Consider the following 16,489-nt stretch of genomic DNA (forward strand, 5'->3'; position numbering starts at 1 on the left):
TTGTTTAAACAAACTAAGCTGTATGGAGGGAAATATTCCACACACAAAAGGGGGATAATTTGGAAAGTTTGGATACATGTAGACAAGTCCTTAGGTTCCTGCAGAGCTCACCGATTAGCTAATCATTTAAATCGGGTGTGTTGGAGGGGAACTTTGAAAACAGCCAAGATGCCGAGCCTCGAGGACTGTTGTTTGACACCTGTGACTTACACTTAACATTCAGAGACACACAAACCAATAGGTACTACTGCAAATCTCATATTACAATATTCAATATACTTCTTTCAATTTTTAAATAATTTGACCAGGAAAAAAGTAGCTGTCCATAATACACTAACTCACAAACCTGTTTTTTCTTGTTTTTTAAAATAACTTAGTTGCAAGATCTCTAAAAAGGTTCCCATCATTTATTGGGAGCAAGAGATCAATCTGGGAATAATCTTAATGTCCTCTATTGGCCATGTAGTCATCCAGCCACAAGATGATGAGGGGGGAGGAATTTCCCTGCCATCACTGAGGGTGATTTACTGACATGTTTACAGATGTCTTTCAGATGACCCCTTTCACTGTCTTTCACTATTAGTTCCCAAATGAATAGGCAGTGGACAAATACAAGGATCTCGCTCTGGATCAGGGCTATTTTATTGAGGTTGCGCATCACTGCAAACCTTTTCTATCCTCCCCAAAGCAAGGAAGGGAGAACAGATGGCCATGGCATGTTTTGGCATTTGACAACCGGAACATCATTTCTTTAAATCATTTTTTTAGCACACTTGCTTAAGATGTTGTTTACTCAATATTACGGTCAATTCAGTTTGATTTAACTCCTGATAGAGTGACTTGAATAGGCAACAAGATACAGTACACTCAAGTGAAAATGTATGGCTTCCATTTTCCTGCTTTGAACTGAACTTTTTTAAATTCCTCATCCTGAAGCAATTCACTATACGGGTTTATGCTGCACTTTCTTTTATTTTCCATTCATTTAGCCAGCTGCCAACACTCAAGTCTGTTTATTTTAATAAAGCTAAAATAAATGAACTGCTCAGATTAAAGCAGATGTGTAAATATTGTGAAACACGTGTTCATCAGCTCACAGAGACCCAGTGATTTTCTTTAACTACCAAATAATGATGCGACTGCCTATTGAGGTTTTCCCCCATTCATGTTTGCTTGACACTGCAAGGAAACAATGTCGACAGAAAAACTTTTCACACCCCTTTTGCAACAAATGTTTTGCACGAGGCATTCCGTGGTGTTTTGGACATCATCACTTGATGACGCTGATATTCATCTTGACTCATGACAAGCGCTTAGAGCCCAGCATATGGTGGATGTTTTATCCCCTTAAAAAGACACGCCCTGACTGATCACTATTCTGCAGCATGGCAGTCACAGGGGGCTATGTAGGGAAAGCCCTCGAGATGCTTTAAATTCAAGGAACATCATTTTTGCCTGTCAGGGTGCAAGCATTCACTTTATTTTCAAATCTTTTCTTAATGCCAGGTCCTGTGACTGCACAATCCCCTAGAGGAACAGGAACACTTGCATTGGGATAGTTTAAGGTCAAAACGAAAAAGCATACAAGTTCTCCGCTCCAAAATGGTAATCCTTGACTTGAACTGAAATCATAAAACCATATGGGTACCCTTGTGAAGGCTTTCTCACTGTTTACATTATAATCTCCAACCTCCTTGCTTCAAATAAAACCTCACAAGTGCACGCATCGGCTTCGTCCATTACAGCCATTTAAGTGAAGACTTCCTAATCCACCTCAAGAGAACCCCCTCGTTTTCAACGTCACACATGCACTGATTAAGGTTGCAAATTGGCCCCAAAAGCGAGTCCTATAAACCAGCCGGCAGCTTATTACCCACTGAGTGTAAACTATTTCATCAGGAGGTTCTCTGTGTTCTGTGAGCAAGTGTTATTTTATCATTATAGCTTCCTGAACGGCTAAATTTAAACTAAACGCCTGTGTCTTTAAATTGTGCGGCTGGATGATTAACCCCTGGAGACACAAGCCAAGGGGCCTGGACATATACGTTTTTCACCTGTCCTAAGATACTGTTGCCGTTTTAAGTCCTGCAGCAGGGATTTACTGGGCTGCTTCCTTCCGGGACCCGGTGGAATACAACATTTAACTGCAGGGAGGAGAGAAAAGCTGATGTGTGTTTGAAAAAAAAAAGAAGAGAGAAGTTATGTGAAAACCATTCTCCCCTTCCTGGAGTTTTTCCCCCCAAGTTATCCTCTAAGGGACTAAGAACATTACAAGACAGTTTATATGAATGGGCACGAACAGACTTTTTCACCATTTTGATATTTCTACATTTTGCAGGCATATCCTGTGGTCTGTCGGGTACAGCCTTAGATTCAATTTACTGCCTCCCAGCGGAGCCCCGTCTTCCTTTTTCTGATAGATTTTTATCTCTATGCACTAACTGCTTCAAAGTAAAGGATATTTTGCTTTCTACTGGGGAAACAGTAAGTACAAGGTAGCGTTTTGATTTCTGGATGCAAAAGCGAGCAGCCCTTCCAACAGGAACTTCAGTAAAATCAGTCAAAGAGAAATAATACGTACATCAGCGTTAACAGAAATTAATTTGATTTAAAGTGGCTGTCGTTGAAAGTGAAAGATGAGCGCTTGTATTTTGACCAGAGCAGACCGTCCTTAAACGCGCGCGATAAAGTTTGCGTGCTGTCAATTGTCAAGTTGTCAACTGAATTATCTCTCCGAGGTCTGAGGAACAGCCGTGCGGTTCGCGTCGTAATATCTGGCAATGAATTTTGGTGCGCGGAAGAAAAAATTCAAAATGAAGTCAATGAAAAGGCCTAGTGGGATTAGAAATTTTCACAGCAAAAGTCTGTAAAGACCATTTATAAGATAAAAAAAATCCCCAGGAGGGCTTTTGAATAACCATAACAATTGCTTCAGCAAGTTAAGATACAACATTCACAGTTGCACCATAACCTCATGTCATATAAGGATATTAGACAGCAATAACTCAGGACGATTTGGCAGAAACATGAGTTGAAACCACCCTGACTCGGTTTGTAGCTCACTGGTATAAAATGAAATAGTTATGGGCCAAAACATGCCAAGGCTTTCAAGTGATGTTGATACTGTTAATGTACAGACAATGAAAATTCGCATAAATATTTATTATATTTAACAGTCTTGTTTCAGGTGACAAATAGGTTCAATTTTATTTCACCCAATACAGGAAGAAGATTTATTTCGAAATTAATTTTGAATTTTTTGTGAAAATAAGGTTTTCCCCAGCAGGGGATTTTGCATACATGAAGCCTCACGAGCTGAACCGTTTCGTGCACCAGTTTGATGGAAGCCAACTCGTTAAAAGACTTCACCTGCCCTTCGCTAACTGAAAGAACCATACGTTTCCCCCCCCCGTGATTGAGCATCAGGATTAATGTCAGCTCAGCAATCATGAAACACAAAATGCATCCCGTGACGATTCTTAACAGAACAAGCACAAAGGAAGACCAGGAAACAAAAACGAGAGCAACCAAATACACACAAAGGCCAATTACAAAACAAGAAACAGCTGAGCAGCACATTCAGGGAGGTAACCAGCTGATTGGCAGCTGGCAAACCAAACAATGTACATGCAGTTTTACAATAAGTTAATGAACCACGAATGTATTGGAATCTTTCCCAGGTGAACTGAATTTCACCTTTTGTGAATGCTCATCTGTAGCTGTTCAAGGTTTTAAGTACTTGTTGCGCTTTCTAAAGGAGATCTTAAAGGGACTAGATCATGGTATTAGTACATTTGGCGCATTGGCGATTTAATTTCTTATTAAATGAGTTTTATGGTACTGACATTTCTAACCAGGAAGTAAAACACCTTGTTTGCAGAGGCCGCGCAATATAGTGTGGCTGCCTCACCCCCTTTATGATATCGTTCAATGCTGGCCTGCCACGAAACAGCCATCCGTCAATCATCCTGATTGCTCATTATCGCAAGGCTCGCAGATGATGCAGATTATTCCAACAGCGTGAATATGAGGTCAAAAACAAAACTAAAATAGTATTTGGCTACTTCCCCCTGTTTGAAAAGCGCAATTTCCAAAATTTTTGGAAGTGTCGATGTAAGAGTTCTAATGGCTCTAATTTTTTTTTTCTTTTTTTTGTCATCTCTGACAATTAAATAATACTATACTACATGCAGTAGACAGATTATTAATTCATGGAATGTTTACACTGCGATAGAAAACGCGTATAATCACTTCTGCAGCTATGCATCTAACCTATACTGTTGCTATAATATTCTGAGTTTAGCTGTTAAGGATAACATACGAAATGAAATACAACAAAGAATAACAACGCGGTCACGCTCATGACTGAGATCATTTGGGATGTCAATGGAAAACAAGCGGAGAAGAGTTAGGGTGACAGTCACTGGGAATACAAGTTTAGATATATACAATAGTGTTTACAGAAGCATGAAACTGCCAATGTGGAGTACAGTTAACACTTTTGACTGGCAAATTTGTTCAAATATGCACGCATATTGTGCAAATACGTTTGAACATATCTGCGTGTATGGGGTATTGCACATGCCAAAGTCAATAACTCATGGCATTATAGGATCACAAGACAAACGGATATCATGCTTCGGCGATGTAATTTAAAAAAAAAAAAACCTACGAATAGACTATGCTTACTTAACTTTGTACGGTATAATCTAGCCCAAATGCTTAAAAAAAGCAAATTTTACTTAAGTGTGTAGCATTATGAGAAAAACTGCCAAGTTTTCAACATATAGCCTCCAAATATGTGCATTCGCATTCAAACGTTAGCTCTACGTTAGCCTCAAGCTTACCAGAAGCTGAGAAAAAGCAGCAAATGCGGTTATTAGAGCACAGCCTCATGTGTTGTTGTTTTTTATGCCCTAAAAACTTATAGCACTAGCAAGCATAGGCGCAGGTCCAGTTCGTGAGCAGTTGTAGTAATCATATCTGCCACAGCTGCCGCTTCATCAGAGATCCTGGGATGACTCAATCCCTGGAAGTAAACACGCCACCGTGACAGCCTTTGCTGAGTGACAACTCTGTCCCTGCTTGCGTATTAGAAATCCACTCAAAGGGAAAATCCCTCTTTCAACAAAAATGGCCGTTATTCCGTGTTGGGTGAATACATTTTTCTAAATAGTGTCCGAATGACAAGGATCTACCAAAGACACTCAGATTAGACCAACGAGCGGTGGCGGTGACCTCACATGATTATACTACATACCGCCTGTGTTTCCCTGCACATCCATGTCAGATCCCTTTTCAGCAATTAGCCTTGAACTAGGAAAGACGATCCGCTTCGGTTTCCCTTTGCTGCATCCCTTGTCATGCTGAAGTACCCTGAATGGTCCCCCACCGCGTCCTAATTAAGACCTTAATGCTACCTCCCTCGAGGTCGGGGATTCCTCGCTGAAACCCGCCGCATTCCATCTGTGGCGATCAAAACTGTTATGATCATTGTCAGCTTTGCACAGGTGCAAAGTGTTTATGTTTGGTCTTCTACCAATTTGCAACTGAGCATCAAAGCTTCGTCTTTGGTCATTAGCATCATATTTACTTGCCTTAAATGACTCTATAGCATTTGTGACTAAAATGTGTCTATCCTTAGCAATACAATGAATTTGATCCTTCCTGAAATGTCTCCAAGATTGAGTCCCTCTCTGTGCCGAGTAACATAATTCCGTGTATGCACTCCGCTGAACGGATGGGGTTTTTAACGGAAAAGATAGAAGCTAATTATACCTAAACCAGCCCCAAAATTCTGTCAGTTTTCCCACTAATAAAGTTACCCGAAACTTTTTTTTGTGCACATACTCTTTTGGCAATTCAAAAAAGAGAAATAAATCACTGTTGACAGATTTTGACAAATAAATAAAGTGATGTTGAAAGATTTTTCATATTTAAATGTTAGGCTCATATCACATATGTTCCACAGGACTGGATTTAACTTTAATATTTAATAATTCCAGTTGAAATGAACTGCAAGTTTTGCGACAAGCATTAATGAAGAAATGTTAGCTTGTTTTCTGAGTTTGCTAGCCACCACAATCAGTCCAAAACATGACAACACAGTGGTTTGAAGCATTTTACTAATCAGCTTTGCGCTGAATAATACAAGTAAAATATGCTTCATTTATTCATTTTTCCCAGTGTCCCTTCGCTGGAAATACAAATCACGAAATTGTCGAGGGTGGTTGCGCGATCGCCAGTTGCAAATTGTCGAGCTTCCGTTGAGATGCGCTAGTTGGGCATATAGCGCATAAGCTGCCCGAAGCATTTTACAAGGAGCTGACATTGAAAGAGAGCTGTCATTAGGATGGGCTTTAACATGCCAGCCGGCACAAGTTGGCCACAAGCCCAGGAGGCAAATGGTACCAGCTCATGGGGAGAGTTGCGAGAGCCAAACAGGGGGGCCGTGGGGGATAATTAGACAGTTTTATCCCGGCTTGTTGATATAAATATGGCTGACCGAGCCCCCGTACGCCTCTTGCGCTGTGGTAATGATCATGTCCAACAGGTGGCAGCTAAACAGACGGGGCCATGAAATGGATATCTTGCTTCCTGAGTAAGTTTCTTTTTGTTTTGTTTGCTTTTCCGGCCCAATGGAAGAGCTGCTCTTCTCCGCCGCGGTTTGCGTACCGGATGGTCAACGTGAAGGAGCGTTGGATATTTGTCACCATCTCATCACATTCTAGCTAATCTCAAACCCTCCCGTGGGACTCGGGGGGGGGGGCAATCCAAACTCACCAAAATATTCTCAAGAGAATGTTGTTGCTCTGCGGGTAGATGGTTGCATTTTTTTCTCTGCTGTGCTTACAAGATGACTTTTTAGGTCATTTCAAGCATCTTTATTAAGTCATCCCCAACGCCAAGTTTGAACAGAACTCCAAACCCCCCGGTATCCCGGCCAGATGGGGGCATGCTGTTGAGGCATGCGCATGATGGGACATTGGAGACCGCTCAACTCCAGCTTCCAGATCCACTGTCATATAATGGATCATTGAGGGCAGAAAGAACCAGAAACATATGTATTGACATTCGCTTTCCTTCCCAGAAATGTGTAGAACAGATTTTGGCTCGTAGGCAGTACTCAATTTCCCCTGCAAATGTTTTTTAATTTAGACAACCTTGTCAAAAAAAAAATAGAGAGACGTGTCATTATTTCGATTTAAGGTGGAGAGGATTTGTCAAAGGTTTGCTCTGTAAGCAAGGAGGGAAAGCAGTAAATCATGGGAGGATCTGAGTTTCCTGTCTCGGTTTGTGGTCTATTGTCTCCAGCAGCGTGGGGGCAACTGCAGTTTTAAGAGGTCGATACTCAATAATCAGACACATGGATTTGGTTATGCTCACCTTGCAAGTGCTTTTCAAAGCTAACCCTAACCTTCGTTCTTGTGTTACTGTTATGTCAGGCCTAAAACAGAACGTTGGCCTTTTAGTCAAGGACGAGTCCTTGGACCAGATTTACATGCATTACATACATTACATCACTACCGACCGCCCAAAAATAGTCCCATTTACAGCATTTTTATACCGGTAAGAAGAGTATGAATGCCATAAGAAATAAGGATTAATCCAAAGGATTATGAAAATTAATCGATTACTTAACTAAAGTAATTGTTACAGTAAACATAACTGCGTATGATTGAATGTCTGCACTCTTAAAAAAAAATGTTAAACACCATTCAAATGTGGCAAATGTGAAACTGTGCTGTTGTTGAGAACAAATCTCAAACCCCGCCCCCAATCATTTCCATAGTTCGCATTTATTGACCGAAAACTCATCAATCCAAATCTTATTTTCGATGAAATGTCTCTGACCCAAAGATGACCGAGATGTTTCCCATTTGAGGATGTCAAATTGGCATCTGCCCAAAAGCTCTGACGTCTCTAAACCGCAAAGAATATTGTCATTGTCTGAGATTGCTGGCAAGACGTTTATTTTTAAACAGACTTCTTCCTGCACGCACCCCCAGACAAAAACATATCCACGCACTACTACAAGGTTAATTGGGAGAACAATTCAACCCACAAATTGGGATTTTATGAACCGTGAAATTCTCATTAATGTACTAAAATTATGAGGTAAAAAAGTACCAACATTTGATTTTCAGATTGACATTGGCGAATAATTAACGAATCATTGCCTGATTGTTCCACTTTTTGCCAATTCTTTCCATTGGGCTAAATGTACGACACTTTCCTGCTGTGGCTTCAACCGAAAATCCTGACTAGACCAAAATATTTTCATCACAGTTATAGGCTACTAACAATGGGCCGAAGCCTTGCAAAATCATCAAAATTCTTTAGAGGCACATTAATACAAAGCACCAACCAAAAGACAATCAGGGAAAATTATAGAGATGAAGAAAAATGATACGATGCGTTGCATTAATCCGACCAAGATGGAAAAAGTCATCACAGCAAAACACACCAATGCCTGTTTTCCATATAATTTTGTCAGTTATTATAAGAAAACTGGAATGCTTGTTAGCGGTTATTTGAAAAATAAAATAAAAGTTTTGTGGTTTTATGAATGAATTGCGAAAAGAATATGTCTAAGCTGCCCAACAGCATTAAAAATGTTAAGACAGCATTTTAGTGGAGTTATGCTGATTTTCTACTTTCAACCTTCTGACTTTTATGAGTGCTTACGTTTTAATATTTTAATTCCTGTGCCTGTCTTATGTTTATTTTCTCATTAGTCTCATGTTGTTTGACCCTTTCATTACCGATTTAAAAAAAAAAATCACATTTATGGCATAAATCACTTGTTTATAAATCTAGGATACTTGAAAAATTACTTGAAAATTTTCCATTTCCATTTCTACCAAGAAATACCACTGGGAATGTATATCCCATAGCCTATATTTCCGCAGTACTAGATCGTTATTTGTGCAATGCAACCGACCTTGTTGACAGTCGGCCCACTGTTGGAAAAGTTGCTAAATGCCACAAATATGTGGATAGGTGTGTCATGAACCACTGGGATGGAATTTTATCTGATTGCTATGATTCCTGCGAATGGGAGTGAAAGGATAATTTTTTTTCAGTTTCAGACTAACCTGTAAAGGTATAAACCCCTTAAAGAGTAGATTTAACATTTGTTGAACAGTTTTCTTTTGTTAATGTTAAAATGGATACAATTTTAGATATACTTATCATTTTATTTATAGATCATGATCTTAGGTATTTCTCGTCACTGCAGCAAGTGGGGGTGCACAAAATGTTTTCTCTTTCTAAGGGAGGGCTTTGCAAAATATAATTGTGAAGCATTTGTTCATAGTGCAGATGTGTTGGAGGCAATGTCCACCATTTTTGCTTAGTGTGTCGCAGATGAACTCACTCTTTTGAGCCAAGTAAGACTTGGGTTAGCTTGAATTCATGATTTCAACATTTTAATTCCTCACGAGAGCCCATTGCACAAATGCAAAGCTACAGGGACTCACTTTCATACTTTCTGCAACCCCGTGCAGACCTTCAGCTGCCCAAGTGACGCCGCACCCCGACTTAATTTAAATGAGTGTTGTCCAGGTGACCCGCTGCGCCTAAAACAAAGCCCGTTTCCACTGGCGAGAACAGTCCTTGCAGAGAGCTTCTATTTTATTTCGCGGCTATTATTATACTTCATCAGAATCAAAAGGTCAAACAGGAGATGTTGTTTCATCCACTCACAGCGAGAGAATCGCTACGCCTGCTGCCAAATGGAGGTTAACAAAGACAGGAAGATTAAATAATACATTCATCACATGGTGAGGGGCGGAGGGCCAAGTTCATGTCAAATCCATAACAAGCAAAGTATCCTCGGCCCGGGCTCATTTCCCCGCACGCACGTCACACACCGCTGGAAATCTACGAAGAGGATGTATTGATCTTGCTGGCGCTTCCTTTCTCACAAAGTCACAAACAGAGCCGCCGTATCACAAAACAAGCCCCACACCCTCCTCCTAACCCCATAAAACGAAATAATAACTCAACGTTTGCCAAAATAATCCAACGTGTGTGTGTGCATGCTTCTGTGTGCGTGCAGCCCGTGCTATGCTCCTATATTGCCTTCTCTTTAATTCATTAGGTTAAAATAGCCTGTCTGGGAAAGAGCTTCCTGCGAGGTCTATGTGCTAGGTCTTTCAGAAATGTAATCAATGCCTGATGAAATAAAATATTTTAGATGATTATTTTAAATCCAAGGCAACCATGTTCTTTTTTTCGGCTTATGTTTGAAAATTAGCCACCGGGTTTCACTTCGCCTGTTTGACTGAAGGATGACCTGGCCACAATAAATCGAAAGGAGGAGATGTGTCTTTTCTCATTAACGAACGCAGGTGCGCAGAGACGATGTGTAAGACTTTACCACCAACAAATGTCTTGTAATTATTTATTTTTTATCACACTCTGGACTTATCAGCTGTTTATATACTGGCTGTGTATATAGCCATTCAATGGGGGATGCCATTGCTTCACATGAACTTTCTCACATTATACAGAGATATGAAGAATCCCACCCAGACGCTGCGATTATTGCAAACGGAAATTATGCACTGGTGTGAAGCCAAACGTGCAAATGACTGAGAAGAATACGTACTTCTGGGAGAACAACATTAGATTAATGTGGCAGGGCTTTATCACCAACCAAAACCAGAAAGGCCTCAGACTACCCCCCAAAAGCAATCGTTTCTCTTCAATTTTTAATCTATGAATTTCCATCCATCTAACGTTTGTGCTTTTAATCCGGAAGGCCGCGCTAAATTTCCGTTTCCTGTTTTTCCCTTCCAGAGCGCAATTGGCTGTCTTGCATCACGTTTCGTGTCCCCAAACATGTTCCATAGACGTCGGCCTATTACCCAGTCACACAAACATCAATGACTGCAATTCAAATGTGTCGCTTGTTATGGCGTTCCACAAAATTGGTTTGAACCAAACATTATTTACTTTTCCAAACCACGGAGCTGCAACGTAAAGATGAAAGAGCCACAAGTGACCCCGGAGCCGCAGGTTGCCAACCTCTAAACTAAAGACTGACACTACAATATGTACAGTGTTTTTTTTTCTATGCATTCTTCATATGGTTAGCTTTAATCAAAAGGATGCAAATGCCAGTTAAATACCCAACATCAAATTCAGACTTTTATTTGCATCATTTGTTTTGAAGCTACAGGCAAATGGAGCACATCTGTGGGACCTTCATCAGACACAATGTTTGGCTAAAGCTCTGACACTGCAGAGTTGTTATTGGAGTTGCTCTTTTATAGCCAGTCATCAAACACCGTCATGCACCACCCACATGCAAAATGATGAAACGTCAATAATCTGGGCAATTGGCCATCACCCATCTGTCTAGATTGTGGTTTATACATTTAGGGATTGAGATAAATTATACCGGCAAGATGATTTTTTTTTGTTTTTTTAGGACCAAATGGACACCTGTGATACCAGATATAAATTTGAAGCATGATGAACATCTGCATTTTCATCATTTGAGCCTTGTACCCCAGGTGGGACATCAGATGCCAGTTAGATGTCTTCATGTTATTCCATTATTGGTCAATGTCCTTTGGATCCAGGAAAGCCCCAGTTGCCTGGCTTTTTATTGGCTTGGCCTCCTCCAAGTTGTCTTCCTCTGCCTCCCTGTCCTTATGGAATCCACTAAATCAAGAGACATGCTAAGTTTGCTTTTAGTTTCCTACATGTGTGTCCTATTTATCCACAGGCACTGTTTTCCTATAACGTTGTATTTTCTTTTGTAGTTATTTTAGGTCATTTTATGGTTTTATGACTTTTTTTAGTTCATTCAATTCCATCCATTTCCATTGGCATAACACAATGATAGCCAATAAATAAATAAATACAATCTACCTTTTTAGCGACCCCCGCAGGAAAAATAGGCAAATTGCTGCCAGCCTGGATGATCCCAGTCATTTCTCCATGCATGCACTGTGAACTATAGAAGAAATATAAAAGAAATATAAACAACTGGAATTAAGGATTATGTATTTTATTGCTGCAGTGCGGCACAAAATACCTTTACTCACCTTTGTTTCTTTTTTGCACATTTACAGTTACTTGACGAACTACCTGTAATTTATACAACGATGAATAAATACTGTCAAATATATTTGAGGTAAAAAATACATGTGAAGTGTAAAAAATTATTTTACATACTTTGCACTACCAGTGGGGGGAGCTCACTGCTTGCTGAATGAATCATCTGAAATTTATAGAACTGTATCTTACCAATAGCATTCTATTTGCTGAATAAATTAAATATATATATATATATATATATATATATATATATATATATATATATATATATATATATATTTTTTTTTTTTTACTGCGCACTTAACTCTTCATCTCTAAGAATAGCAATTCATATGTCTGCCTAACTTGCAAGCCATTCTCCACGCCGCATATTTCTGTCCATATCTTCAAGATACATAATCTGTACATACTGTATATTATTAGCATTACAGGCAAATTTATGGAATACTATGTAAAACCGATGTGACGACAAAGGTAAGCTCACGAGTTGGTGTGCTCTTACCTTCTTTCTGGAGGGTCCAATGGCGATGTCCCGCTGCTTCCGCTTCATTTTCTGTCCCCACATTCTTTCAGTGGTCTTCATCGTTTGATGGCTGATAGAAGTGATCTCACAATGCACAACCACCTTTGTGATTGCAGTTTCTGGTCTATCTCTCAACAGAAGGGCCGATGCCACCCATTGTTTTTGTTTTTACATTGCCGTCAAGCACTATGCATAAGTTTAAAGTTGTATCAGACCTTCTTAACACGCTCGTGTAAAAATAAATAAATAAATAAATAAAACATGGTAGATGTATATACATTTTTGACAGCGAATGAGTACATTTTGAAAGATATACTGTATATACTGTTAATTTCGAACAATGAGTCACACCTGATTATAAGCCACAACAACAAAATATTTAAAGAAAATCTCATTTTGTCCTGTATAGGCCGCACCAGACTATAAGATGCAGGTTGTAACCACAAATATTTATGCAGAAAGATGGTATTTTGAATTTAACTGCCTGGTTACAGCAATATTGGGCCTTCAGCACAGACCAAACATGCCTGTACGTTTAGAAATAAGAGCAGCACCAACACACCTTCAACAGAGATTAAACATACCCACATTTTTCAATCATCAACACAACTCGGATTGCTAGAATACTGTATCAAAACAACAGTAACATGCCTGGATCAAAGCCTACCAGAAGTTTTTGCTCACCATCCTCTTCATCCTCTAAATTCGATCCATTCACAATTCACGCTGGCATCCAGAGACTATCAATTATTTTGTTGTGGCCCCACGAATCACAGGGTATTGAGTTCTCTTAACAGCTGCTTTTGCAGAATCTGGTGGAGATTGCCCCCTGGTGGCAAGGAAAAAAATGTACATATGTCACACTGGACAATAAAATGCAGAGTGTGAAGAAAAAGTAGTGGCTTATATCCCAAATATTCAGTACACATTTCTTGATAACAAATGGCTTGGATTCACAATTGAAGGGCAGAACTCTATTTTCCAAACGATCTCATCATTGAATTAAGTCCAGGGGGTTGATCACAATAAAACCCCATCTTTATTATCAAATTGTCCCTAGCGTTGCAGCCAGTAAGCAACACCAATTCGCAACTAAAACGTTTAGAGCAGTAACCGTTGATTAACAGGAAATCCTTGGAGCAGTTGCATTAGTTACCAGCCTCTAGTGGCTCTTTGCCTAAGTGATAATGGAGTACTGAGTTATGTGCTGCCCTAATGAGCGCAAATAAAAAAAGCAGGAGACATTCAGCAGTGATCACATCTTCCACCACTGAGCTGCATCTGCTGCAGTAGAATCCCCTCGGCTATCCAGTTACGAGGCTGCTTGGCTGCGTAGGAGCGCCGCGAACAGGGAGTATCGCATGCTGTAATATGGAAATTCTTCGCTAACGCGGATGTCGAGGGATTTTTCGATTACTCAATTCATTTAGTAAGTGTGACAGTTTTGCAAAATTTTATAAGGGGGGGAGGAGATGGTGAAAATGAATGCATGTATGTATATTATAGTATTTACAATACTATTTTGTTACTTATTTTTAATATGTATGTAAAATGTTGGGTGGGGTTGTTTGTTTGTTTGTTATGGCTATGTTAATCGTCATTCACAAACATCAGTTTTATCCCAGCAAAGAACTCAAAGAATGCATTTTATTCTACAATTAAATGCAACCTCACAATGATTTTTTTTTAAATTGCTCCAAAATCCCTCCTGAAATGTTTCTCTCATTAAATCTGTTTGAATCTGTAATACTTAATCACTTATGAAGCAACGATGAACATTTACATTTGCTTCCGGTGACCAAATTTTAAAAATAAATAAATAAATAAAAAAGAAATTAGGAGGCCTACCCACGTGCCTTATCTTAGTAATCACTTAGCTCGATATTAATATTTCACTTGAAATTGATGTCTCATTAAATGACGGACTCATACTGTTTAAAATGGGGGTCTACAACTTTAAACTTTCTACATACGGACATTCTATCAAAATTCTGGCGTGGTTACAACTCATAAGGACATTGTTTTATTTTGCAATCGTGTCGGCCATAGCAAGTACAGTATACGCCAAAGTGAATCAGACAACTGAGTCTTAAACATGCATAGTTGTATCGCTTAACATTTGCAACGTTTATGATAATTTAGCTTGTCAAAGTTGATATTCAATACTCGCCTTGTCTTTATGCCAACACAAAACCGAATGTCTTCTTCTACGGTTGTCATCGTAGGGTGTAATAAGCAAGGTTTTGTGCACTCTCTGCTGGACAAAACTCATATTGCAGGCTGATATGAACTACACTAAGTTTTTTGTTTGTTTGAAACATCCTTTTTAGATTGCACCTTAACAATTGCTTGCTCAATATAATAGAAAAAAAACAATAAGAAAAATATGCACAAACAGTCAGACATTTCGTATAATTATAGCATCCATAACATAACATATTACATTTAAATGAAAACATAAAAATGAGATGTAAACAAAATCAGTGTTTATAAACTTATGAACTATTTAAAGTACGGAGTGAAATTTCTAAAATGGCTTTGCAAATATAAAAATTCCCGGACAAAAATAAAAGACAAACACTTTTGCACATATCTTAATTCTGTGATTAGATATTTGAAAAATAGATTCCTCTACATCACTTCAACAAAAAAATGAATCACACTTTCTTGAACAGATCTACAAAATGGACATTTTTCATCCAATTGAAGAAAAAGTAAAACTAATTCCTTAGGTATACGTTATACAGTATTTTTAGATGTATCTCACTGACTGTTAAAAAAATTCAAAGTGTGAGAGTATGGAATAGAGAACTCGATCGACATGTTAGTTGTAATTGTGGTGTGGTCAAAGTTGTGGACATATAAGTCAAGAATGTTTCTGTTAATTATTTTTTCAAATAATAATTTTTTCAAGACATGACATCTAAAAAAAAAAATCAATTGGCACTGCACGGCGGTTACACCATGTGCGCACAACGCTAATCAGCTGTCACGAAATACTCAGTTGTGGCTACAAAATAGGTATTGTATAACGTACACAGGAAAAACTAATCTGCGGTCAGGAAATAGGAATAACATGTGCATGGAATCCTATTTTGTGAGTTTGTTGGAAGATGTCTGTCACAGGAGGATGTGTGGCGGCGCTGTGTGAGCCGGCGAGGGCTTCCATGTTGACGTAAACGGAAGTACAGGCTGGGGCCTCAGTAGGATCGGGTCAGTTTAAAGGCTCCAGTTTCATGCGTCCAGTGAACAAACCATTAAGAAAGGACACACAAGGCCCTACAGTCATCCCGCGCTGATTTGTGAGCCCTGACACTTTAATTCGGTGGAAAACACCAGTCAAGGGCCAGGAGTTAAGTAAGTCCATTAACACCATGAAGAAGTAATGCTTTCCAGTGGCGTGCCAAAGCCCTGCCACCCAGTGTGATCATACAGTAGAGCCCCTGTTAATCTGATGGGTGGCTCAACATTTTCTCAACTTTTGACACTTTGGATGCTTATTTAAGACCCTCTGTTGAGCTTTTTCTTTTACCTGGCAACATTGTTTATTGTTTTCCTTCGTTGGTGATTTTTTTACCAGCCTGTTCTGCGTGATACTTTCAAAGTTGAGTGGTTTACAAATTTCCCACGACTATTTTGAAGTTAAAATGCTCCAAGGAGAGGTGCCATATACTGTACGGTAAAATAGAATATAAAATAATATAATAATATGGTAAAATTCTGGTCAAATACGTTTTTTTTAAGGATATAGCTGAGACATGAGTAATTCTTACCGAATGTAAGCCAATTGAGCACTGTAGTACTAACTGTGACCATTGGATGGTGTTTCTACACTTACAATAGAGCTGTTACCTACATGCAAGGGTAACTGAAGAATGGAAGTCAATCTTT

The 16,489-nt window shown here is 39.2% G+C and overlaps 1 protein-coding gene across 2 annotated transcripts in view; it reads right to left on the reverse strand.

Annotated features, from left to right (window-relative positions):
• LOC148407203 (uncharacterized) overlaps window positions 1-14,809 on the reverse strand; it is a 64,586-nt gene extending 49,777 nt beyond the window's left edge. The window contains exons 1-7 of one of the 2 annotated variants that reach the window (XM_088404072.1): window positions 14,769-14,809; window positions 13,283-13,427; window positions 12,578-12,682; window positions 12,193-12,238; window positions 12,063-12,105; window positions 11,887-11,971; window positions 11,303-11,676 (exon numbers count right to left, since the gene is read on the reverse strand). In XM_088404072.1, coding sequence (XP_088260198.1) covers window positions 11,665-11,676; window positions 11,887-11,971; window positions 12,063-12,105; window positions 12,193-12,238; window positions 12,578-12,682; window positions 13,283-13,294 — 303 coding nt within the window. In that variant the 5' untranslated portion in view covers window positions 13,295-13,427; window positions 14,769-14,809 and the 3' untranslated portion in view covers window positions 11,303-11,664. Of the gene's footprint in view, window positions 1-11,302; window positions 11,677-11,886; window positions 11,972-12,062; window positions 12,106-12,192; window positions 12,239-12,577; window positions 12,683-13,265; window positions 13,428-14,768 lie in introns of those variants that run through there. The other variant, XR_015863885.1, reaches the window with a different exon arrangement.
• Between the last annotated feature and the right edge of the window lie 1,680 nt (window positions 14,810-16,489).

The sequence above is a fragment of the Hippichthys cyanospilos genome, chromosome 20 (assembly GCF_059441005.1).
Source record: "Hippichthys cyanospilos isolate Australia breed blue-spotted pipefish chromosome 20, RoL_Hcya_1.0, whole genome shotgun sequence".
Classification (NCBI taxonomy): domain Eukaryota; kingdom Metazoa; phylum Chordata; class Actinopteri; order Syngnathiformes; family Syngnathidae; genus Hippichthys; species Hippichthys cyanospilos.